The 24,964-nt window shown below is 54.4% G+C and overlaps 1 protein-coding gene and 1 non-coding gene across 2 annotated transcripts; both read left to right on the top strand.

The window, feature by feature from the left end:
* Positions 1-11,358: 11,358 nt before the first annotated feature.
* On the top strand, positions 11,359-11,486 carry LOC114111818 (small nucleolar RNA SNORA57). Its single transcript, XR_003587558.1, has one exon. It is a non-coding gene; the product is annotated as a small nucleolar RNA SNORA57 (small nucleolar RNA).
* Positions 11,487-15,616: 4,130 nt separating this feature from the next.
* SLC6A8 (solute carrier family 6 member 8) lies at positions 15,617-24,697 on the top strand. Its single transcript, XM_027962936.2, has 13 exons — positions 15,617-16,539; positions 18,071-18,202; positions 19,013-19,262; positions 19,663-19,795; positions 20,518-20,652; positions 20,778-20,881; positions 20,971-21,095; positions 21,655-21,767; positions 21,890-22,027; positions 22,117-22,219; positions 22,307-22,407; positions 22,498-22,668; positions 23,222-24,697. Exons 1-13 carry the CDS (start codon positions 16,278-16,280, stop codon positions 23,360-23,362), a joined length of 1,908 nt encoding a protein of 635 aa, XP_027818737.1. The 5' UTR covers positions 15,617-16,277; the 3' UTR covers positions 23,363-24,697.
* Positions 24,698-24,964: the final 267 nt, after the last annotated feature.

Below are 24,964 nucleotides of genomic sequence, written 5' to 3'. Positions count from 1 at the left end.
CATTTCACATGATGAACTCTGCATATAAGTTAAATAAGCAGGGTGACAATATACAGCCTTGACATATTCCTTTCTCGATTTGGAACCAGTCTGTTGTTCCATGTGAGGTTCTAACTATTGCTTCTTGACTTGCATACAAGTTTCTCAGGAGACAGATTAGGTGGTCTGGTTTTCCCATCCCTGGAAAAATTTTCCACAGTTTGTTGTGATCCACACAGTCAAAGGCTTCCCTGTAGTCAATGAAGCAGAAGTAGATGTTTTTGTGGAATTCCTTTGCTTTCTCACTGAGTTATGCAAGCCCCTTCACCATCTCAAGGTTGTGATCCATGAAAGGACCAAAATAGATAAGGAATTCTGAGAATTGAACAGAACACAAGCAACCCAATTTAAAGATAGGCCAAAGATACCTAATCAAGGAAAAAAATACAGAGGGCAAATAAGCATATGAAAAGATGTTTAACATAGGTCATTCATGCATTGCAAATTCAAACGATAAGACACCATTACATACCTATGATAATGGCCAAAATCTGGACCATGGACAAAACCCATAGTGGCATGTAGAGGCTGTAGAGCAATAGGAACTCTGATTCCTGGAGTTTGCAATCTGGAGGGACTGCCAAGTGATGCAGCCACTTTGGAGGACAGCTTGGTGGTGTCTTACCAAACTAAATGTACCATACAATCCTGCAACCACACCCCTTTGTATTTTACGCAAAGGAGTAGAGACAAACCAGGCACAGAAAAACCAGCACACAAATGTTTGCATCAGGTGTATTCACAATCAGCAAAAACTGGAAGCAGCCAAGATGTACTTTCTTAGGTGAATGGATCAACGCACTGTGGCCCATCCAGTCAATGAAATATGATTCAGTGATAAAGAGGAAAGAGCTATGCAGCCATGGAAAAAAAAAAAAAGCACAGATCTTAAATGCACATTGATAAGCAAAACAAGCCAGTTTGGGAAAGGCTGCACACTGTATGATTACTTTTATATGATATTTCAGAAAAAGCAAAGCTACAGGCAGTAATAGATCAGGAATTGCCAGGGGTTTGAGAAGGGGAGTAGGGTTTGACTAGGGGAAGCCCAGGGTGTGTTTAGGGCCATGAAAATACTCTGCGTGATGATGCTGTCACAGTGGATACATGACACCCTGTAGAGAACCGTCCAGCAGAAAGAGGGAGGAGGTTGGGAGATCCGAGAAAGTGATCGTCCAAGGCCCAAACCCTTTCTGTGTGCCTGTGTCTTTGATTACAGGAAACAGCATTCATTCAGCCTCTGTGACCTTCCCTGAGTTCCAATGCACAGTTTCAAGCAGTTGTTCTTTAGGAGAGGGAGGGGATGACACACCAGGGAGAAATAAACTGTGCAGAGCAGGTTGGGGCAAGGTCCTGTTTCCCTGTCTACACAGAACAACATCTTTGAGCTGTCCTGCAGATTCTGGAAATGCCCCCTGGTATACTGCCCACAAAAAATGTAGACCCCAGATCAATTGGACCTGAAGGTTGATAATCTTGATGCTTACTTACCTCACCACAATCAGAAGGTCCACAAGCCGATCCTGCTCTCTTTGAACAATTCCTATAAAATTCCTCACTGTCTTTTCCAAGCTGGGACACACGGTTTTGAGGGCAGTAGCCTGCTGTGTCCCCCTTTGCCTGGCAAAGCAATAAAGCTATCCTTTTCTACTTTTATACTTTGGGATTCCCTGGTGGCTCAGAGGGTAAAGCATCTGCCTGCAATGCTGGATTCGATCCCTGGGTCGGGAAGATCCCCTGGAGAAAGAAATGGCAACCCACTCCAGTACTCTTGCCTAGAAAATTCCATGGATAGAGGAGCCTGGTGGGCTACAATCCATGGGGTCACAAAGAGTCAGACACGACTGAGTGACTTCACTTTTCTTTCCTTCTTTCTACTTTACATGAAATTCTCTCTCTGAGACTCGATTCAGCTCCAGTGTACAGAAAGGCTGAGCTTTCAGCCTCAGAAGGAATGCAGACTGTGACAAAAAGAATCGACACGTATTAGAAATGTACAAAACCACATCCCTGAATAGGGGGTGGGGTGGAAAGGAGCTGATCTACGTCACTTTGGAAATGAGTGGCATCTGTCAAAAGCAAAAACAGAAGGAGCGACATGTAAGCCCTTGGCTGTAGTTGCCAACATTGCTCCTCCTGAAGGTAAACGTTAATAATTCTGAGCACTCTCTACCTGCCTGCTGGCATTAGTCAATTAAATACATGGAAGACAAATGCTGGGAGCCAGTGGGAAGACACACACAAGCAGGGGCAGGTGCTAGAAGGATCCACTTAGAATTTCTATTTGTCCTTGACCAGTTAAGGTCCAAGTTACCTACCCTCTTTTGCAAGATGTGCATTTTTGTTTCAGTTTTATGTTATTGTTATTATTATTATAATTTTTTGGCTGTGCGGGGGTCTTTGTTACTGTGTGGGCTTTTCTGTAGTTGCAGTAAACGGAGGCTACTCTCTAGTTGCGGTGCGCAGGCTTCTCATTGCGGTGGCTTCTCTTGCTGAGCATGGGCTCTAGGGGGCGTAGGCTCGGTAATTGCAGCTCACGGGTTCTGTGATCACAGGCTCAGTGGTTGTGGCACATGGGCTTAGTTGCTCCACAGCACGTGGGATCTTCCCAGACGAGAGAGCCAACTCACGTTCCCTGCATTTGATTATTTCTGGAGCCACACCTCTGGTCCTGTAAAGACTAGATTTACAAAACAAGAAGATCATTGTTTTTTTTTTTACATCAAACAATTGGGTGGCCACCTCAATGACATTAAAGGAGTGACACACCCATTCACCTATATGTTGGCCTGTTTCAGTTTCCCTCATTTAGCTTAGGGGAGAAAGCCTCCCCGCAGATTCCTACCAGCTATGGTTAGCTATGGTTACAGGGCTTCCCTGGTGGTTCGGATGGTAAAGAGTCTGCCCACAGTGCAGGAAACCTGCATTCGATCTCTGGGTCAGGAAGATCCCCTGGAAGGGAATGGCAACTCACTCTAGTATTCTTGCCTGGAAAATCCCATGGACAGAGGAGCCTAGTGGGCTACAGCCCATGGGGTTGCAAAGAGTCTGACACGACAGAGCGACTAACACATGGTTAGTTTAATCAGACAGGTGGCCTCCCATTTTGGTAACTTGTCTATAAACTATTTGAAGATCTTCCGTGGGTTTAAAAAAAATTATCTGATGATGGCCCCCAGTTCAGCCTCATATCTGAAGAGACTGGCCAACAGCAGCCTCACATGGTCCTGCTTCTAAAAGTAGCCTAACAGCAGTAGCTCCACCAAAAATCTCAGCATCACACACAGTGGGGTTCCCTTGAGAATCAACCTGGGGTGGAGGGGAGACCCCCTCTGGCTTAAGACTGAGGCAGGCTCACACATGCAAGAGCGCTCGTTTTTCTTGGAGGGTGGCTTCCTCGTAAGGTTCTCCAAATTGGACTCTTGTCTCAAATTGAGTGAGCAAGTCCCTTCCCAGCAAGGGGAAGGCATGCTCAGGCCTGAGCAGAAACTGACATGTGAAGGTACGACTTCCTAGTAAGCAGCTGAGGGTGGTAGAGGGCTTATTGCTTAGCTTTGGCCATCCATTGAGCCCCATTATCACACACGATCAGAAGGACCAGGGTCCAGGGAAATCAGTTAGCACAGAGTAGGTGGCCCTCATATCTGATAAGAAAATAACTGTCCTACCTGCCACGTCAAGTGTTACCTGAGGCTCCTCCAGACAAATGACCAGGTTTCCTTTTCGAGCTACGGAGGTTCCTGGCCAATCCCACTTCCATTGGCCCTCGTTTTCATATCAGGCAGGGACCCAGTGGGCTTTTCCCATACAGAAGGCATTCATCCTTGCAGTGTTCCTCTTGGCCACACTTCGATACTTTCTTGGCAAGACAGTGGCTGATTCTGGCTTTTTGAACTCTGCCCATGCCATGGGCTTTTGTAAGGGAGGGTAACTCTGAGGTGGTGCAGGGGTCAGGGCTGCCCCCAGTAATTGTGCTTTTCATCCTTATTGTCCCTGAATCTGGTTTGCTTCTTCAACCTTATCACTATCACTGAATACTCCAAAGGCCAAGTCCATGAGCTGATTCATGGGGACCTGAGGTCTCCAGATGCCCAGATGAGGAGTTAGGGGGAATGATCTGGAAGACTGTCCCCTCTCAGAATCAGGGGAGGTGGGAATTCCCAGAGCTGGACTCATAAGGGGACTCTCCAAAACATCAGTATCCTGTCAGGGAAGGAGCCCCTTTGAAGGGTTATGAGCCAGCCACATCCGATAGGAGTTCTTTAGACCTGGATCTTAGATTAAGGACAGGAACCTTTGAACATATGGGACCCCCTTCCATTTCCCTTTCCTTTGACAAAGTAAGTCCAGCTGCAAGATAGGGTTGTAACTCAATGACTTAATTTTCTGGCCAGATCTCTTGGTCCTCTAGTTTGTATTGGAGCCATACAGGATTACAAAAGAAAATTAATTTTTTTCTTAAACCACACTGTCTAAATTTTCCCCATTTAGCTAATATGCATCCTAACTAAACTCTTTCAGAGGGTCTACAGTTGCTCCCATTTTATTTAGGGTGTCACTATGACACAGGGGTCTGATGGATTCTGACCAGATCCTGGTTATTTATCCTGCACTTTGCCAGTGTCCCTGATAGATATCCTGGCACTTTGCCAGTGTCCCTGATAGATATCCCACAAGCCTGGGAGTGTGCTGCCAGGGATTTGAATGGGTGAAATGGGTGAACCCCGTTAAACACTCGAGAGAGTGTTTCAGAGATAAGTCTTGATGGCAATTTTGTTGTTGTTGTTCAGTCACTAAGTCATGTCCAACTCTTTGTGACCCTGTGGAATGTAGCACACCAGGCTTCCCTGTCCTTCACCACCATCCAGAATTTGCTCAAACTCATGTCCATCAAGTCGTTGATGCCATCCAACCATATCATCTTCTGTTGAATCCTTCTCCTCCTGCCTTAAATTTTTCCCAGCACCAGGGTCCTTTCCAAGGAGTCAGTTATTCACATCAGGTGGCCCAAGTATTAGAGCTTCAGCTTTAGCATCAATCGTTCCAATGAATATTCAGGGTTGATTTCCTTTAGGATGGACTGGTTTGGTCTCGTTGCTGTTCAAGGGACTCTAAAGACTCTTCTCCAGCACCACAGTTCGAAAGCATCAATTCTTCGGTGCTCAGCATTCTTTACGGTCCAATTCTCAGGTCTCATGACTACTGGAAAAACCATAGCTTTAACTAGACAGACCTTTGTCAGCAAAGTGATATCTCTGCTTTTTAATACACTGTCTAGGTGTGTGATAGCTTCCTTCCAAGGAGCAAAGGTCTTTTAATTTCATGGCTGCAATCACCATCTGCAGTGATTTTTGGAGCCCAAGAACGGGATGACAGAAGATGAGATGGAAAAAAAAAAGAAAAAAAGAAGATGAGATGGTTGGATGGTATCACCGACTTGATGGTCATGATTTTGAGCAAGCTCTGAGAGTTGGTGGTAGACAGAGAAGCCTGGCATGCTGCAGTTCATGGGGTCGCAAAGAGTCGGACAGGACTGAGCGACTGAACTGAACTGAACTGAGAAAATAAAATCTGTCATTGCTTCCACTTTCTTCCCTTCTATTTGCCCTGAGGTGATGGGACTGGCTGCCATGATCTTGGTTTCTGGAATGTTGGGTTTTAACCCAGCTTTTTCACTCTCCTCTTTCACCTTCATCAGTTCAGTTCAGTTCAGTTGCTCAGTCGTGTCCGACTCTTTGTGACCCCATGAATTGCAGCACACCAGGCCTCCCTGTCCATTACCAACTCCCGGAGTTCACTCAGACTCACGTCCATCAAATCGGTGATGCCATCCAGCCATCTCATCCTCGGTCGTCCCCTTCTCCTCCTGCCCCCAATCCCTCCGAGCATCAGAGTCTTTTCCAATGAGTCAACTCTTCGCATGAGGTGGCCAAAGTACTGGAGCTTCAGCTTTAGCATCATTCCTTCCAAAGAAATCCCACGGCTGATCTCCTTCAGAATGGACTGGTTGGATCTCCTTGCAGTCCAAGGGACTCTCAAGAGTCTTCTCCAACACCACAGTTAAAAGCATCAGTTCTTTGGTGCTCAGCTTTCTTCATAGTCCAACTCTCACATCCGTACATGACCACAGGAAAAACCATAGCCTTGACTAGACGGACCTTTGTTGGCAAAGTAATGTCTCTGCTTTTCACCTTCATCAAGAAGCTCTTTAGTTCCTCTTTGCCTTTTGCCATTAGGGTTGTGTCATCTGCATATCTGAAGTTATTGATATTTCTCCAGGCAATCTTGATTCCAGCTTGTGTTTCAGCCACCACAGCATTTCACATGGTGTACTCTGCATATAAGTTAAATAAGCAAGGTGACAATATACAGCCTTGATGTACTCCTTTCCCAATTTTGAACTAAAGTCCATTGTTCCATGTCCAATTCTAACTGTTGCTTCTTGACCTGCATACAGATTTCTCAAGAGACAGGTAAAGTGGTCTGGTATTCCCATCTCTTGAAGAATTTTCCACAATTTGTTGACTCACACAGTCAAAAGCTTTAGCATGGTCAATGAAGCAGATGTTTTTCTGGAATTGCTTTGCTTTCTCTATGATCCAACGGATGTTGCCAATTTAATCTGTGGTTTCTCTGCCTTTTCTAAATCCAGCTTGTACATCTGAAAGTTCTTGGTTCATGTGTTGTTGAAGCCTAGCTTGAAGGATTTTGAGCATTACCTTGCTAGCATGTGAAATGAGCACAACCATTCTGTAATTTGAACAATCTTTGACATTGCCTTCCTTGGGCTTGGAATGAAAGCTGACCTTTTCCAGTCCTGTAGTCACTGCTGAGTTTTCCAAATTGGCTGGCATATTGAGTGCAGCACTTTAACAGCATCATGTTTTAAGATTTGAAATAGCTCAGCTGGAATTCCATCACCTCCACTAACTTTGTTGGTAGTAATGCTTCCTAAGGCCCACTTGACTTCTCACTCCAAGATGTCTGGCTCTAGTTAAGTGACCACACCATTGTGGTTATCTAGGTCATTAAGATCTTTTTTGTATAGCTCTTCTGTGGACTTCCCTGGTGGCTCAGATGGTAAAGAGTCTACCTGCAATGCTGGAGATCAGGGTTCGATCCCTAGGTTGGGAAGATCCCCTGGAGAAGGAAATGGCAACCCACTCCAGTGTTCTTGCCTGCAGAATCCCATGGACAGAGGAGCCTGGTGGGCTACAGTCTGTGGGGTCTCAAGGAGTTGGACACAACTGAGCGACTTCACTTTCACTTTTCTGTGTATTCTTGCCACCTCTTCTTAATCTTTTTGTTGTTGTTGTTGTTGTTGTTGTTGTTGTTTTGTCTTAATCTCTTCTGTTTCTGTTAGGTCCTTGCCATTTCTGTCCTTATCGTGTCCTCTCTTGCAGGAAATACTCCCCTGATATCTCGAACTTTCTTGAAGAGATCTCTAGTCTTTTCCATCCTGTTGTTTTCCTCTATTTCTTTGCACTGTTCATTTAAGAGGGTCTTCTTATGTCTCCTTGCTATTCATTGATGGCAATTTAGGAGACAGTATAATTGGCCTGATCCCTGACAGTCCCTGACTCTGGGGATTTGGCAGAAAAGGTGTTTAATTAAGCATGGAAAACTGGGATTGTGGCTGTCCAGCCATGAGAGAAAGGGTCTGTTTGGCAAAGGCAACCATGGGTTCCCTGTTGAGCACCCCAAATGTTCCAGGTTGGTTAGCCTGAGTAGGCCTCTTGGATTAGTGGGGGGAAAAAACCCACCAGAGTCCCAGGGCCTAAATCCTTCAGAGAAGGAGGAAGGAGACCTAGGCTCTGAGTCAACTAGAGATTACCTTTATCACTGCCACAAAAGAGAAACAAATAGAGTTGAAGGGTAGGGCTGGTTCGTACCCACCAGGCAATGATAACAACTCAAGGCTGAAGTTCCCCTCAGGATATGGACCTTGAGATGGAGAAGAGCCTCCCTCTCTTCAGAAGTAAAAGAGGCAACACCCATCTGCTGGGAAAGCTGGCTAAGAGGTTCAAGGATCAGGAGAAAGGCCAAGAAGTCAGGAGACAAGGAGGACATAAGCAATATCCAAGATAGGAGGGAAGGTGTCCAACCAAGACCATTCCCAGGAGAGATTCCTAAGCCCCCTGAGAAGGCGCTCACTCACAGCTTCTACTGAGGGGTATCTGGGCTCCCTTAAGAGATGCGAGTGGGGAACACAGCCCTCATTTCGGTGACACCATCAATGAGGGGGTTGAAATCAAGAGGAAGATTGTGTGGGACTAGGAAGGTGCACTTCCTAGCGTGGGAAGGGACTATGACCCTCAGGAAGGAGGTGCTCACCTGCAACTTCTGCTTGGGGGTGCTACGAGGGCCTTAGTCCCAATAGCCCTCATGGGGAGCCGAGCTGCAAACCTTGAGGAAGCTTCAGAGAGTCCCCCAAATTGTTCTTCACCATAGTTCTGGTGCCTCAGAACCAGACTGACACTGTTATCCAGTATGGAGCTGGAGTCAGGCCCAAGGAGCCATAGAGGGGAACCGAGTCACCAGTGAGTGGGTTGGCCAAAAAAAGTTCCTTGGGCTTTAAAGTCAAAATAAAAGACATATTTTTCATCTTCACCATGAACTTTATTGAACAACATAGACACCATTTTTTCCCACTAAAGAAAGAAAAAGTGAAGTCAATCAGTTGTGTCTGACTCTTTGCAACCCTGTGGACTGTAGCCTACCAGGCTCCTCTGTCTATGGGATTTTCCAGCCAAGAATACTGGAGTGGGTGACCATTTCCTTCTCCAGTGGATCTTCCTGACCCAGGGATTGAACCCGGGTCTCCCACATTGTAAACAGACGCTTCACCGTCTGAGCCACCATTTTTCAGGCACTTTCATAATTCCATCTTGCCAGAACAGTTTGGCTTTTTGAGCAAAGAACTATTTCCGGTTCCTTTTACAGTCTTCCAGGGAATTGAAATATTTTCCATGAAGAGAATTTTGTAAACACCGAAATAAATGGAAATCCAAAGGTGGGCTGTCTGGTGAATATAGTGGATGAATCAGAACTTCCCAGCCAGGCTGTAACAGTTTTTGCCTGGTCATCAAAGAAACATGTGATCTTGTAGTCTCCTGATGGACAACTGTGTTTGCTGTTGACTTCAGTTGGTCTAACTGGGAGCAGTACTTGGAATTAATTGTTTGGTTTTCCGGAGGAGCTCATAACAGAGGACTCCCTTCCAATCCCACCATATATGCAACATCATCTTCTTTGGATAAATACCAGCTTTTGGTGTGGTTGGTGGTGGTTCATTTCACGGGGCCCACAATCTCTTCCATTCCACAATATTGTATAGTATCCACTTTCCATTCCCTGTCACAATTTGGTCCCCACCCCCAACCCCCTGCCCCCTTAATTTATGTGAAACCCAAACATCAAAGTGACTAACATAATCAAGTTGGTGCAGATGATTTTCGATGCTTGATTTGGATATTTTGAATATGTCATCTATCTCATGCATAATGTAAAGTTAATTGTTCTCAGTTAAGGTCTCAGTTTGATTCCTATCAACTTCAACTGGTCTCCCCAACCAAGGATCATTGTCCAGTGACAAATTTCCAGCATGAAACTTCACAAACCACTTTCCACACATTCAATCAGTCACAGCACAAATCTTTTTTTTTTTTTTTTGCATTTCAGTTGCCTTTTTACCTTTGTTGAAATAATACAGCATAATATGTTGAAAATTCTGGTGTTTTTCGTCCATCTTCAATATTAAAATGGTTACACAAACGTTTACCAATTTTGATGCTTTTTTAAAAATGCTCACTGGTATGACAGCGTCACCAAAGAATCTAAGAGCATCGTTTTGAATGAAGTTAAAGACAACTACGTGTTACTAGAACTAGCTTAGGGAAAAAAACGAACGAGCTTTTTAGCTTACCCCTATTTGCCCCTGTAATTAGGATGTCTGTATGGTTCTCTTGGTGAATCTTTTCAAGTCCTAAGAGACAGAGCAATAGGGGAGAATGATAAAGATGAAAGGACAAAAGCCTCAGGTTCCTTCATGGCCAGAGAACTGGTCTCTGCTAGATTCCACAGGTGGTGTCAGCCACCACCTGAGAGGCTACTTGAATCTACCTGGCTTGGGATGAGTCCCAGCCACCCTTCACAGAGGAGAGCCACAGCCCAACAGATGGACTGAGATTATGCCCTCTGAGGTCCCACCGTCAGGAAAGATGGTGCAGGAAAACGGGCCATAAGAGCATACCATGCCCAGCTCTCAGGTGAGGGTCCTCGCCTCTGTGTAGGAAAGAATCCAAGAGTGAGCCAGAGTAAAGTGAAAGCAGGTTTACAGAGAGAAACGTACTCCTTAGCTTTCCTGGTGGCTCAGTGGTAAAGAACCCACCTGCCAATGCAGGAAACTCATGTTCGATCCTTGGATTGGGAAGATCCCTTGGAGGAGGGAATGGCAAATCACTCCACTGGTCTTGTCTGGACAATCTCATGGACAGAGGAGCCTGGTGGGCTACAGTCCTTGGGGTTGCAAAGCCTGGGGCACAACTTGGCGTCTAAGCAGCAAACAACACACTCGAAAGGCAGAATGCAGTGTGTCTCAGAGGCGACAGTGGGCCTGAAATATAGGTGCTTAGTTTTTAGGGGCTGGGTAGCTTCACAGGCTACCTAGGGGGAGGATTACCCCAACTATTTTGGAGAAGGGGTGGAGACTGACAAGAACTAGGGCATCGCCCTCTTTTTGGCCTTTTATGGTCAGCCTGTGAACTGTCTTGTCACCTGTGGGTGTGTCATTTAGTATGTTAATGCATTACATTGGGGCTCAAGATCTATGGAAAGTAGAATCTTCTGCCATCTTGGACATAATCAGTTTTAACCAGTTTCTGTCATATCCTGCTTTTCTCAATGGGTGTGTCATTATTTAAGGATTGTGCCTTGGCCCCTTTCTTCCTATCCCCGTAGCATAACCACCACTCATCAAGGGTGGGCCATGCCCAGTGACTTCATTCCCAAGAAGACAGGATGAAAACGGGGACATCTGTTGAACTACCATGACCTCAGCCAGGTGACTGAGGTCAACACTAACAGTGGGAGTCATGTGGAAAGCATGGTGTCCTGCTGGGGTGTGATGAGAAAGGCACTTTACTTCCATGGGCCTCCTCTCAATAACCATCCCCCTGTCATCTCAAGACATGAAAACCAGAAAAACTCCAAGGAGTCCTCCAGGACCTCCTCCAGGACACCAAAAATGAGGACTGTCACAGCCCAGAGGAACCAAAGAAGACGGGATGCCAATGCAGTATGGGATCCGTGGACTGGAACCTTCCCTTTCTTGGCAGGGACCGGGCGTGTGGTCCCGGGTTGCATAACGTACAGAGGCAGAGGGAAAGGGCCCTGGGTTGCTTGGCATCATGTCTTCAGTACCGGCAGCTTCAGGCACCAGGACAAAGGCAGAAAACTGGACCTCAGTGGGTGACAATGTAGAGCATTGGTTGATTATTGTAACAACGGGAGCACACAACGGAGAGTGTTAGTAACAGGGGAAGCTGGGAGTGGGGGTGGGAACTCTCAATATTAGCTCCGCTGTTGGTCTGTGCCTCTAAAGCTCTTCTGATAAAAAGACAGTTCATTTACAACACAGAAACCAATTTTAAAAATCCTGTTGGGGGAGGTCTGTGTGGATGAGCACAGCTGTTGGACCAGTGTGCTGTGCGGGCTGGGGAGGGGTAGGTTGTCCACCATCTGCCTCCGCAGGCTTCCAGCCTTTTGGGCGGCCCTCCCCCCAGCCCACCAGGCAGCCTGCACCTTTCTTCCCCTTTCCAGTGGCTGGAAGCACAAAGCCCTTCAAGGTAGACTCCAGTTTTTCCTTTGTTCCCAGCTAATTCTAACTCCAAAGCTTCCTGTGCCTGCCAGCCTCCAAAGAGGGGGAGCCCCCAACCTGCCCCCACCCTGTCTCCAGCTGCGAGACCCTCTTGGCATAACCAGTCACCCCAGGGCAGGGTGCCCTCCCATTCAACCCACTACTCCGAAGACCCCAGTTTCAACCAGCACGGGGTCCAATCCCCAGCCCGAATTCCAAGGCCTCCCTGGACAATAGGAGCCCTCTGGGCTGGCCTTCCCTCTTTCCAGTTCTCCCCTCCTCCCCTCCCCTTCCTCTTCACCTCCTCCCTCTCACCCACAGTCTAATTGTGGCTTCTGCCTGGGGAATGCTTTGCATCTCACAGGGGAGGAGTGATTGGGAACCCACCTGGAAGGGCCAACCTTATGGCAGAAAGCGATGAAGAACTAAAGAGCCTCTTGATGGAGGTGAAAGAGGAGAGTGAAAAAGCTGGCTTAAAACTCAACATTCAAAAAACAAAGATCATGGCATCCAGTCCCATCACTTCATGAGAAATAGATGGGGAAAAAATGGAAATAGTGAGAGACTTTATTTCAGGGAGCTCCAAAATCACTGCAGATGGTAACTGCAGCCATGAAATGAAAAGACGCTTGCTCCTTGGAAGAAAAGCTATGACCAACCTAGACAGCATATTAAAAAGCACAGACATAACTTTGCCAACAAAGTTTCGTCTAGTCAAAGCTATGGTTTTTCCAGTAGTCACGTATGGATGTGAGAGTTGGACCATAAAGAAGACTGAGCACTGAAAAACTGATCTTTTTAAACCGTGATGTTGGAGAAGGCTTTTGAGAGCCCCTTGGACTGAAAGGAGATTCAACCAGTCAATCTTAAAGGAAAGCAGTCCTGAATATTCATTGGAAAGACTGATGCTGAAGCTGAAGCTCCAATACTTTGGCCACCTGATGTGACGAACTGACTCACTGGAAAAGACCTTGATGCTGGGAAAGATTGAAGGCAGGTGGAGAAGGGGGTGATAGAGGATGAGATGGTTGGATGGCATCACTGACTTGATGGGCATGAGTTTGAGCAGGCTCCGGGAACTGGTGATGGACAGGGAGGCCTGGTGTGCTACAGTCCATGGGGTTGCAAAAGGTTGGACACGACTGAGTGACTGAACTGACTGGAAGGGCCATCAATACCTGGGCCCTGCCAGTGGAGGACAGCCTCCTGGCTTTCAGCTGAGGTTCTGCTGCAGCAGAGGGATGTGCTGGCAAAGCCCCGAGACCACACTGAGGGTTGGAAACCCCTCTGCCTGTGTTCAAACACTGGAGACCTCCCTGTCCGCTGGGGCACTCCCATGGGCTGCTGGGGTCCACACACCAGAGGACCAGTCCACGAACTCCATGTGTCTCCGAAGGCCAGCTCACCTCAGTTGGACGTGGAAGGCTGTGTGGGTGTGGGCGTGGGTCAAGGCCCCCCTCAGCCTCCTCTCCAGCTTCCTGGGCCAGATAGCAGCTGACCTGAACCGTGCAGGACCAGAAGGTGGTAGGCAAGGAAGAAGCACCCCGGGTCATGGCCCGTGGGCCAGCTCCATGAATGTTAGGTGGATCTTCGGTGTGAGGAAACCACAGGAGAGGACACGTGGGGAGGGCCTGGTCAGATTTGTGCCACTGAGAGAAGTGTGGGCCACAGGAGGGGGCCACGTGGGGTCCCGGGAGGCGGGAGGTGGTGTCAGGAACCACTGGAACCAGCCTGTTGCAGCCCCTGAATGCGGACACCCCAGCTCCGAGTGGCTGGAGGTGGTCTCTGAAGGAGCTGGAGCCATTTTCCGCAGCCAGCTCACCCTTGAGAGTTCTCTGGGACCGAGTCACCTCTCCCTGAGAAGCCTCTGACCCCACCATGATCGAGGCAGGTGACAGCTCCCTCCCGTCCTGCCATTGGCCTTGACACGTGTCCCCTGCCCTCCCAGCAAGGTCACAGGGGGTCCCCACTCTTGGCTCTGCTCTTTTCACACCGTGTCCTTCTCAGAAAGTGCCAGCAGTTCACCGTATCCTCCTCCAGCCCTGCAATCCCTCTCCCCACCAACCTCCTCAGAACAAGCAAGTTGTTACATTCTGGAGGCTCCTTGCCCCAGCCAGGACCTCACCATTCCTGAACTTGTCCCAGCAGTCACGTCACCCAGGTCCCCGCCACAGCCTCCCCTCAGAGGCATCACCCCACCCGCCCTGCAAATGGCGTTCTGCCCCTTCCCCTCTGCCTGCTTTGCTTATATACTCTTTTGCTCTCTCCAATGTGTCTGGGGGTGCCTGCGCTTGATTGGCCCCTGGCTTTCTCAGGCCATCTTTGGGTCCCATACTCCTCAGTTGCCTGTCTCCCAAGCTGCTTCACTTTGAGGCTGGGCCAGAGCTCCAGATCGGGGCTTCTGAGGAGTCAGGGAACCCTCGTCACCTTGGGAAGGGGGGTTCCCTGAGCCCCAGGCCCCGCCCCCAGCCTGACCCCTGAGACCCTGCCCGTCTCCCCCAGCGGCCAGTCAAGGCTCCCGGAGCGAGCTCGGCTGGAGATGCTGCCCCTCCCTCACCTAACAAGCTCAAGCTGGCTCGGACCGGAACTGCTTTTCTTCCTAAAGCCGCCCGGAAGGCTGAGGGTTTAGCTTAACGGGATGAGCCATCTGGGGACTGCAGGGCGGCGCGCTCAGGGGAGCCTGGGACTGGGGGCAGGGGGTTGGGGGTGGGCACAGCGCGCATCTGCAGCCATGATGGTGACCCCTCCCTGCCCCCTCCTGGGGCTGCTCTCAGTCCTGGAAAATTCCAAACAGGCGGCTCAAGGGCTGCTGGGGAAGCAGCTGAACAACCTGGGTCCTGCTGATCCCTGGGGAGAGAAAAGCGTGGAGCGGAGGCCTTTGGGGGAGGGTCTGTGCACCTGCCAAGCACCAGAGGGCACCCTTACCCTATAGTGCCACAGTCTCCTGCAGGTCGGGCACGTGGAGGGGCCGCAGGAATCCCTCCCACCGTCCACTTGGGTGAAAAAGTGCGGCCTTGTCCATCGGCCAGTCAGGCTTCCCTCGGCCTGTTCAGGAGAGTCAGCGAGTGCTGTCACTCCAAGCGCTGTCACTCCGACAACCGGGACACTGACAGACCAAGGCTGTCTCCCTGGGGGGTGTGGAGGACCCAAGGGCAGGAGACAGGGTCTCAGCAAAGCCCCTGAGCACACCTGGAGACAGACCCCCACACCGCCACCGCAGCCTTTCTGAGGGGGCTCGCTGGGCCCAGTGCTTCAGCAGGTAGAAGCAGCCTGCACCCCTGAGGTGGTGCCACGGGGCCTGAAAGCTGGAGGCCTTGGTACCCAACCTCGGCTGGGACTCAGAGATGGGCCAGGCTGCAAGAAGGAGGTTGGGGCGGGGGGCGCCCCAGGATGTCCAATAAGGAAGCCAGGCCAGCGGCTGGCCTCGAAGCGGGAAGGGCAAGTGAGGTGGCTGGACGGTGCTCCGGGCCCGGAGGAACCCGGGATCAGGGGCGGCTGGGCCCCGGGAAGGAGGCGCTGGCGGGCGCCCCAGGTAGCGGGCGGCCTCCAGCGGGAGCGGAGTCTCTGGCTCTGGAGAAGGGCGGGAGGAGGTGGGCGGGGTGACCAGGGCGGGGGGGCGGGCACCCGGAGGGGGAGGGGGGAGGCCCGTCCGCGGGGGGCGGGGCTAGAGTGACGTCACCCTGGAGACGGTTCATAAGCGGCCAGTAGTCCGGCCAAAGAGGAGAGGCGAGATCAGAACGCGGTGGCGAGTCGCTGAGCTCGCTGCGGCCGGGAGAGCGGCTAAAGCCGCTGCCGCCGCCGCCGCCGCCGCCGCCGCCGCCACTGAGAAGGAGGGGCGAACGCCTAGGCCGCCGCAGACGCGGGAGCCGCAGGCGAGTCGGGCAGCCGCGCCGGGCCGGGCCGGGCCGCAGCGGGGGGGAGGGGGGGAGCGCGCGGGAGGTGCGGGCCGCAGACTCCTGCTCCTGCTCCGGCCGGCCGCTTGCAGACAGGGGGCTGCGGATGCCGCCCGCGCCCCGGCTAGGCTGAGCCTCAGGCCGGGCGAGCAACTGCCGCCGCCGCCGCCGCGGGAGCTGCGGGCAGGAGCCTCGGGAGCCGTCGCCGCCGCCCGATCGGGCCCCGCCGCCGCCCGCGAGCCCCCGGGCCCCCGACACACATGAGATTCTTTAGGCTCACTTTCAAGTGCTTCGTGGACTGCTTCTGACCGCGCCGCCCCCGCTGTCCCGCACCCCGCCCGCCTCCCGCCCGCCGCCCCGACCCCCCGGTCCGGCCGTCCTCGGCCCCCGGCGGGCCCGCGCCTTCGGGGCCTTTATCCCCCCCTGCGCCGTTGGCGACCCCGCGCCTGTCTGCCCGCCCGCCCCCGCGGGCCACCGTGCCCCCGGCCATGGCCAACAAGAGCGCGGAGAACGGCATCTACAGCGTGTCCGGCGAGGAGAAGAAGGGCCCCCTAATCGCGCCCGGGCCCGACGGAGCCTCGGCCAAGGGCGACGGCCCCGCGGCCCTGGGGGCGCCCGGCAGCCTCTTGGCCGTTCCGCCGCGCGAGACCTGGACGCGCCAGATGGACTTCATCATGTCGTGCGTGGGCTTCGCCGTGGGCCTGGGCAACGTGTGGCGCTTCCCCTACCTGTGCTACAAGAACGGCGGAGGTGAGCGCCGGGCCCCTCCCTAGCCCCACCGGGGCAGCAGGGCGAAGTCCAGGGGGTGGGGAGGCCCCCGGGCCGGCGAGGGAGGGGAAGGGCCGGGGGGCCGCCCCTTGCCCGCCGTCGCCGCTCGGTGGCCCAGCCAGGCGGCCACCCCCCTGGCCGGTCATGTGCCTGGCAACGTGGTGGGGGAGGGGGCCTGCGAAGGAAGCCTCGAGCTGTGTCCGCCCCCCACCCCAGCACCACCACCCGCAAGTGACTGGCCACTGAGGTGGCCGGGCGAGGCCTCCCGCCTCGGGGGAGGCCTCAGAGGTGAGGAGCCCTGGATGCCCCCTCCGATCAGGCACACAAGTGGCACATTGTGCCGGCCCCCCACGTGTGCACACACGAACACACACACAATGGGCCACTCTGTCCCTCCCCCTGCCTTCCCCTCCCTTCCCTTCTCTCTCTTCCTCTTGCCTCCCCTCCCCTCCCCTCCCCTCCTCTCGAGCCTGGGCCTGGAACACTGGGTGCCGGAGCCAGGCTTGGGAAGCCGGCAGCCCGGGCCGCCTGGCGCCATTGCTGGACACACTGTATGCACACCCCATGCCTGCCCGCCCCAGCCCAGCTTAGCAACAGCGATGGGCACGCGTGTGTCCTGTGACTGCAAAGCAGCCCCAGGGGGGTGGTGGGAAAAGCCACAGGGACGAGGCGGCAGGCGGGAAACTGAGGCTCAGAGCAAAGGCCTTGGCCCAAGGTCATAGCAGGAGGATGCGGAGACCGCAGGCCCAGCCAAGCGGCAGCCAAAGCTTAGCCTTTTGAGTAGTTGCCTGGTGAGCTGGGGCAAGGGTCGGGGGCCTGGAGGGGAGGGGTCCTCCACCCCCATCCTGGGCGCTCCTGTCTTGTTGTACCTGCCAGGCTCCCCCAACTTGGTCACTTCCTGTCCTTACTTAGCAACCCTTTCAGATACCCTGCACTCTGCTCACTGGTAGACAACTCTACCCACCCACCTTCTTCCTGGGTCTTCAGATGTGCGGGCAAGAGGCTCCCTTCCCTTACCCAAGCCCAGTGGGTCCCCAGGCCCGAGTGCCAACCACAGCCAACAGGCATGAGCATGCACACTCATTCATGCCCTCACAGTTCCTTCCTCTGCCGCCCAGCAAACTGCGGCTCAAGGGGTGGCTTGTATCCACAAGTGCGTGTCTCTGCCGTGCCCGTTAGTTAGCTCACCCTCGGTGAGTAGCGGCCAAAGCCCTATAGGGAAAAGGGGCTCTTAGGAAACCAGAAGGAAATGGGGTTCTGCCCGATGCCCCCCCCCCCCCCCCCGCAAGACTATTCACCTTGGGCTCCTGAGTCAGCGGCCACCCCTTATACTGATTCACTCAGTGGGAAGTTATCATGGCCTGGGTGGAGCCTGAAGGTGGGGCTCCACCCACCCCCCAGGGCTTGGGAAGGCCCTGGGCTGTCTTACCGCACTTGTGCAGTTCTGGTCAGGTCCCCTGCCTGGCCAGGGGGCAACCCTGTGCAAGTGCCCACCTCCAGCTTTGTTCCCCAGGTGTATTCCTTATTCCCTACGTCCTGATTGCCCTGATTGGAGGAATCCCCATCTTCTTCTTGGAGATCTCACTGGGCCAGTTCATGAAGGCCGGCAGCATCAACGTCTGGAATATCTGCCCCCTGTTCAAAGGTGAGCAGCTCTGGCAGCCCCTGTGTGAGCCCTGTGGACCTCTGCCTTTCTCCACCCCTGGGACAAAGATGGTGTCCACTACAGTAAACCTCATCCTGTCCGAGCACCAGGCTTGGCATATGGCCCCCAAGCTGCGAGGACTTGAAGACCACCTACCTGGGTGACCCTGGTGGGGGCAGAGAGGATGGACCTCTCCCCGTCCCCGCCGGGCGAGAAAGCCCTGTCCAGCACCCTTGGGGCTGGAAGGAGGGTGGCTGGGTGTGAGACACGATGGCAGGAAAAGCTGAAGGAGCTGACAGTAGGCTGTGGCACAGACTCATGAAGTGACTGGCTGAGGTTGCCCCTGAGAGGGTGACTGTCTCCCACCCTGCCCCAGGTTCCCAGTTGGGAGGGGCGGGAAACAGGTGAAGGCTTGCCCTTCCTTCACCCATCATGCTGGCAGTGGGACTCTTGACAGGTGTGAGACTAGGGAAACAGGACTTGCCTCTCATGCTGGGATGTGTGCTTGTCTGAGGGCTGGGGAGGAAGCAGGGGGCTGGGGGAGAAACAGGGCCTGATTTTTGGCCACAGATTGAGAGGTCTGCCTGGCCTGGGGCACTTGTACAAGGAAAGTTGGGGGCTCAGAGGAGTCTGGGTGGACAGCAACAGAAGGGTCTGGTTGTACTGAGGGGGGTCAAAGTCAGGAGATGTGGGGAGCAGGATGTTAGGGGCCCAGCAGGGACCACCGGCACTGCCTGGTCAGCAGATTGTGGGAGCAATGAGGGGCTGGCCAGGGATGAGCCTGGATAGAGACTCTCCCCTGCTCCCCAGGCCTGGGCTACGCCTCCATGGTGATCGTCTTCTACTGCAACACCTATTACATCATGGTGCTGGCCTGGGGCTTCTATTATCTGGTGAAGTCCTTCACCACCACGCTGCCCTGGGCCACGTGTGGCCACACGTGGAACACTCCCGATTGTGTGGAGATCTTCCGCCACGAAGACTGTGCCAATGCCACCATGGCCAACCTCACATGTGACCAGCTTGCCGACCGCCGGTCCCCAGTCATCGAGTTCTGGGAGTGAGTCAAAGCACCTCGGAGCCAGGCCTAGTCTGTCTTGCCTCCTGCATGTAGCTTGTGTGTGCACGTGTGTATGTGCATGTGCGCACAGGTACATGCACATGGGTGTGTCCCGGGCCCCGCCCTGGAGGCATTCCATCAGGGATGCAGAGCAGGCTGTGCCTGCCTGGGGAGGGAAGCAGGAACTGCTGTTGGGCCCACTGGGGATGGCAAGGTGCTGGGCCGCCTGGGGGTCCAGGCACACAGACTGCAGGGACCCCAGGCTGGGGACTTACACCAGGCCTCCCAGAAGCACCGGTGGGACCAGCTAGACTCAAGAGCTGCCAGAGCAATGCCACCCAGGACAACCCCAGTCTCTTGGCCTCTGCAGGCACAACTCTCATGGGCTTTCCTTCTCTAGGAACAAAGTCTTGCGGCTCTCTGGAGGGCTGGAGGTGCCGGGGGCCCTCAACTGGGAGGTGACCCTGTGTCTGCTGACCTGCTGGGTGCTGGTCTATTTCTGTGTCTGGAAGGGGGTCAAGTCAACAGGCAAGGTATAGCCAGGGGAGACCCTGGGGCTGGGTCACCACTGCCTGGGCGTGGGGTGCAGCTGCCAGGGACCACTGCTGCCACGGGAGGTGACTGCATCAGGCGTTGTACTTCAGTCCGGCCCCTGAGCCCCACTGCCCCTGCAGTGGCTGCCCCTTCCCTGGGGGTGGGGCATCCCTGTCCCGCCTTCCCACCCTCCCAGTTTCTGTCGATTCCGGCTCTGGTTTAGGGTTCTGGTCAGTTTTAGGGTGTGGGTAGACCTGGTCTACTGCCTGTTTCTATCCCCTGATGTGTGGCCTAGAGGGCCCCAGAGGGAAGCCTGGACACATCGCTCCTTCAGGGGCCCACTGTCCGGCTGGGGGGACCACTGAACAGACACAAAATAAGACAGCGTGCTGAGCAGGCGGACCTGCTCGGGAGGCAGACACCTTCGGTGTTATCTCACTCTTACCTGTCTCTGGTGGGCTGAGTTCTAATCCCAAGGACCTTGCGAGCACATGACCTAGAGTCAGGGGACCAGGGAGCATGGGACCTGACCCTGTCCCCCCTCCCTGCAGCTAACCTTGCTTGCTTTGGGGCTGCCAGTACTCCAGCTGAGCACAGCCTCCTTTGGGAGCCATGGCTCTGACTAGAAGGCAGGGTAGGGGGCGGTGGTTTGAGTGGCCAGCATGGGGGGTACTGCGGCCTTCCCAGCAGGACCCCGCTCTGAGCAGCCCGACCCCCCCAGATCGTGTATTTCACCGCTACATTCCCCTATGTGGTCCTCGTTGTGCTGCTGGTGCGCGGAGTACTGCTACCTGGCGCTTTGGATGGCATCATCTACTATCTCAAGCCTGACTGGTCAAAGCTGGCATCCCCTCAGGTGAGGGAGAGCAGAGGGAGGGGACACGGTGGTGGTGGGGGACAGGGCAGGGGACAGGCACCCCAGCAGGGCTTCCCACACCTTCTCTTCCCTGGCTCACCTCCTCTTCCCTGGCTCACCTCCAGGTATGGATTGACGCAGGGACACAGATCTTCTTCTCTTATGCCATCGGCTTGGGGGCTCTCACAGCCCTGGGCAGCTACAATCGCTTCAACAACAACTGCTACAAGTAGGCACTGTAGCCGGCCGCCCCTGCCCTGCCCTACCCACCTGTGGGCGGCAGGCAGTCTCAAGAGCCTGCGTGTCCCCTGTCCACAGGGATGCCATCATACTCGCCCTCATCAACAGCGGGACCAGCTTCTTTGCAGGCTTCGTGGTGTTCTCCATCCTGGGCTTCATGGCCACAGAACAGGGCGTGCACATCTCCAAGGTAGCAGAATCAGGTAAAGAACCCCCGGCCCCAGCAAGCCCCAGCCGGGCTTCTGGAGCCGCAGCTGGACCACGGATATGAACACACGCAAATAGCCATTGTGAGAAATGGGGAAAAGTCCAACTCAATTTGTCCCATCAGTGTGGGCCAGGAGGAGGCCTGGCTGAGCTCAGGGCCGGAGCCCCAAGCCCCCATCTGTGTCTCTCCAGGGGCCTCGGGGTGTGTCCTCCTTGCCAGAGTGTTGCCCAGGGAAAGGGTGGCCTTTTCTGGGTCCATGGGGACCTGTGACTGCAATGGCTGCTGGAACCCAGGCCCCAAAGGCTGAGCCAGACATCCCCGTTGCAGGTGTCAGTCTACCAAGGGCCTGCGGGAAGCTGCCATCGTGGTCCCTGGCATGGCCCACACACAGGGGTGGGAGTGGCCCGGTGATACTTTGCCACAAGTGGGAAGGCCTCTGTCCACAGGGTACCCTGCCATAGTTCATTACCCTGGTGCTGGGGGGCAGGGTGGGGTGAGGGACAAGATGTGGGTGGGGGGCTCTGGATGTCCACACCCCACACCTTCTCCCTCAGGCCCTGGCCTGGCTTTCATTGCCTATCCGCGGGCCGTCACACTGATGCCCGTGGCTCCACTCTGGGCAGCCCTGTTCTTCTTCATGCTGTTGCTGCTTGGTCTCGACAGCCAGGTTTGCAAGGGGTTGTGGGCCTAAGAGGTGTGTGGGGGGTGGTCGTGGGCCTAGGGCACCGTGGGCACCAGGAGACAGTGGGTGGGCAGGGGAGGGGCCCGGCCTGAGTTGCCCGGCTACAGTTTGTAGGTGTTGAAGGCTTCATCACTGGCCTGCTGGACCTCCTCCCAGCCTCCTACTACTTCCGGTTCCAAAGGGAGATCTCCGTGGCCCTCTGCTGCACCATCTGCTTTGTCATCGACCTCTCCATGGTGACCGATGTGAGTACGAGTGGGACGTGGGCTGCCCACCCCTACCCCTCCTTGCAGGCGGCCAGCTGCCAGCCCCCCTGACCCGGCCCCCTCTGCAGGGCGGGATGTATGTCTTCCAGCTGTTTGACTACTACTCAGCCAGTGGCACCACGCTGCTCTGGCAGGCCTTCTGGGAGTGTGTGGTGGTCGCCTGGGTGTACGGTAGGTCGGGGTCAACAGGCGAGCCAGGCTGGGGCAGTCAGGGGCAGTGGTGGGCGTCTCGAGCTCTGACCCACCCTGTCTCTGCAGGAGCTGATCGCTTCATGGACGATGTGGCCTGCATGATCGGGTACCGACCTTGCCCCTGGATGAAATGGTGCTGGTCTTTCTTCACCCCACTGGTGTGCATGGTAAGGGAGAAGGCCGGGCAGGGTGCAGGGCACCCAGGGGCCAGCTGGCCGTGGCTGCTGGGGTGAGTGCCAAGCTTCTCTCACCCACAGGGCATCTTCATCTTCAACATGGTCTACCACGAGCCGCTGGTCTACAACAATACCTACGTGTACCCATGGTGGGGCGAGGCCGTGGGCTGGGCCTTTGCGCTCTCCTCCATGCTGTGTGTGCCCCTCCACCTCCTGGGCTGCCTCCTCAGGGCCAAGGGGACCATGGCTGAGGTCAGTTCCCCATGCCCCCCTCCATCCACAGCCCCCCCTTGGGTCCAGACAGGACCTCCAGGGTGCCTGGGGTGCCCTCGATGGGGTATAGGTGGAAGAGAAGTGGGCCCTCCAGGGCCTCAGGTCATGAGAGATCTGTCCCCAGCCTCTGTTTTTACAGCCACTCAACCCTCCACTGGCTTCCCTGGTAGCTCAGACGGTAAAGCGTCTGCCTGCTATGCGGGAGACCCAGGTTTGATCCCTGGGTTGGGAAGATCCCCCTGGAGAAGGAAATGGCCGCCCACTCCAGTACCCTTGCCTGGAAAAATCCCATGGACAGAGGAACCTGGTGGGTGACAGTCCATGGGGTCGCAGTCAACTGAGCGACTGCACTCACTCACTCGACCCTCCCCTGAACCTGGTTTCCCTAGTGCAGGTGTCACAGCCTGGCCAGTGACCCCAGGAGGGCTGGTCTGGGGCTCCAAGTTGGTGGCAGGTGGTGGAAGTGGCCAGAGGCCCAGGGTGAGCGGGGGCCCCTCCCCAGGCACTCAAGGCGCCCCCCTCTCTCCCACAGCGCTGGCAGCACCTGACGCAGCCCATCTGGGGCCTCCACCACCTGGAATACAGAGCTCAAGACTCGGATGTCAGGGGCCTGACCACCCTGACCCCAGTGTCTGAGAGCAGCAAGGTGGTGGTGGTGGAGAGCGTCATGTGACGGGCCCCCGGCACCAGCTCCCCCTCTTGTAGCCATAGCACCCCTGCTTTAGCACCCCCCACGCCTCCCGGGGGGCTTACCTTTCCCTGCCACTCAACGGGGGTCTGCCTGCCTGGGGTGGGGGGAGGGGAGGAAGCACCAGAGTGCTTATAACTCAACTTTTTTTTCCATTTTTAATAAAACACCAAAAAAATACCACAACCCACCAAAAATAGATGCCTCCCCCACCCCCATAATCAAGCTGGTGCACACGCTGCTCCCCAGCATTACCCCCCCCCACCCCGCCCACCGCTAGTACCCGCTGTAGTCTCACCTCAGCCCGCTGCTCCCTGCCTGCCTCTCCAGGTTCTGCCCGACACACCTTTGGGTGGCCCCCACCCCAGAGGTGGCAGTGTGGGGCCCAGGATTGGAGAGCAGAGGGGGAAGGTGGGGGGCACAGCTGCAGAACCAAGGCAGATACTTCAGCTGGGCTAGACCCCTCTCCCCATCCCCGATCTAGACGCTTAGAGAGCCAGCCAGCAATGGGACCTTCGGTTCCTGCGCCAATTGCCACCAATATCAATTGTGTGAGCTTGTGTATGAGTGCACGTGTGTGTGAGTACATAGGGTATAGATCTCTTCTCTCTTAGCAATGGTGAATACCAGGTGTAAGTTGTGCCTGTGGGCAAATGAGGCTTGTATTTTGCACATTTTATAAAAACTTGAGAGATTTCTGCTTGTATATTTCTAAGAGAAACACCCCAATGTCCCTCTCCTTGCCATGCCCCGTCCCTTTCAGCCCCTCTTATACCTGTGCCCCCCAGCCAAGGAGTGTGAATTTCTAGATCTAATTTTCATAGGCAAAACAGAAGCTTCAAGCTATCAAGTGTGCAAGTCCATCGTGTGGGTATGCATGTGCAGTCCCCAGCCCCAGACCAGTGGAAAAGTGCAAGGTGGTGGGGGGAGACTCACTGGGTGTCCCCACAAGTCGAGGGGGTTGGCTGGTGCATCACCATGGGGGCCCGGGGCTTCCCACCTGGCCTGCTCAGGCTGGCCCCCACCCTGCCCTCTGGGATGGGCACCACCACTGCAGGGACCCAAGGTGGGCACCAGCCTAGGTATGGCTCCCACCTGAGAGCTTCAGGCTGATACCATGTCCGTGTCTCAAATCCTCCATGTGGCAGGTTCACTGAACCCTGTGTGTCATGTCTAGTCCTGAAGGGGCCCTTGAGGGGCTTCCCTCACACCCTGACATGGGCTGGACGGGTGGGGCTGGGGGAGGGCCAGGGTCCAGTGGGGACGCCCTTACTGTGCTAAAAGCCACTGCAAACAGCAATAAAGACATCATTTTCCAAAGATGGCTCCTGCTTGTCAGGTGTTGGGGGGCAGTCAGGGGATGAAAGGGTATGAGCCCTCCCCACCTTGAGTGGCTTCCCTGGGCAAGTATTGGTTCTAAGGTCTGTACACCTGGCACAGTTCCAGGAACAGTGTAGGGAGCCCAAGGGCAACTAAAAAGGAACACACCAAGCAGGGTAGGTGGGTGTTAAGTCTGGGCTCTGTAGCTTCTCAAGGGTGCTCCTCTGAGAGCAGGTAGGGCCCTGGGGAAGGTTGGTCACTGGGCAG

The sequence above is a fragment of the Ovis aries genome, chromosome X (assembly GCF_016772045.2).
Source record: "Ovis aries strain OAR_USU_Benz2616 breed Rambouillet chromosome X, ARS-UI_Ramb_v3.0, whole genome shotgun sequence".
Taxonomy (NCBI): Eukaryota; Metazoa; Chordata; class Mammalia; order Artiodactyla; family Bovidae; genus Ovis; species Ovis aries.
The sequence above is the reverse complement of the archived record's forward strand: the minus strand, read 5'-3'. Positions and strand labels throughout refer to the sequence as shown.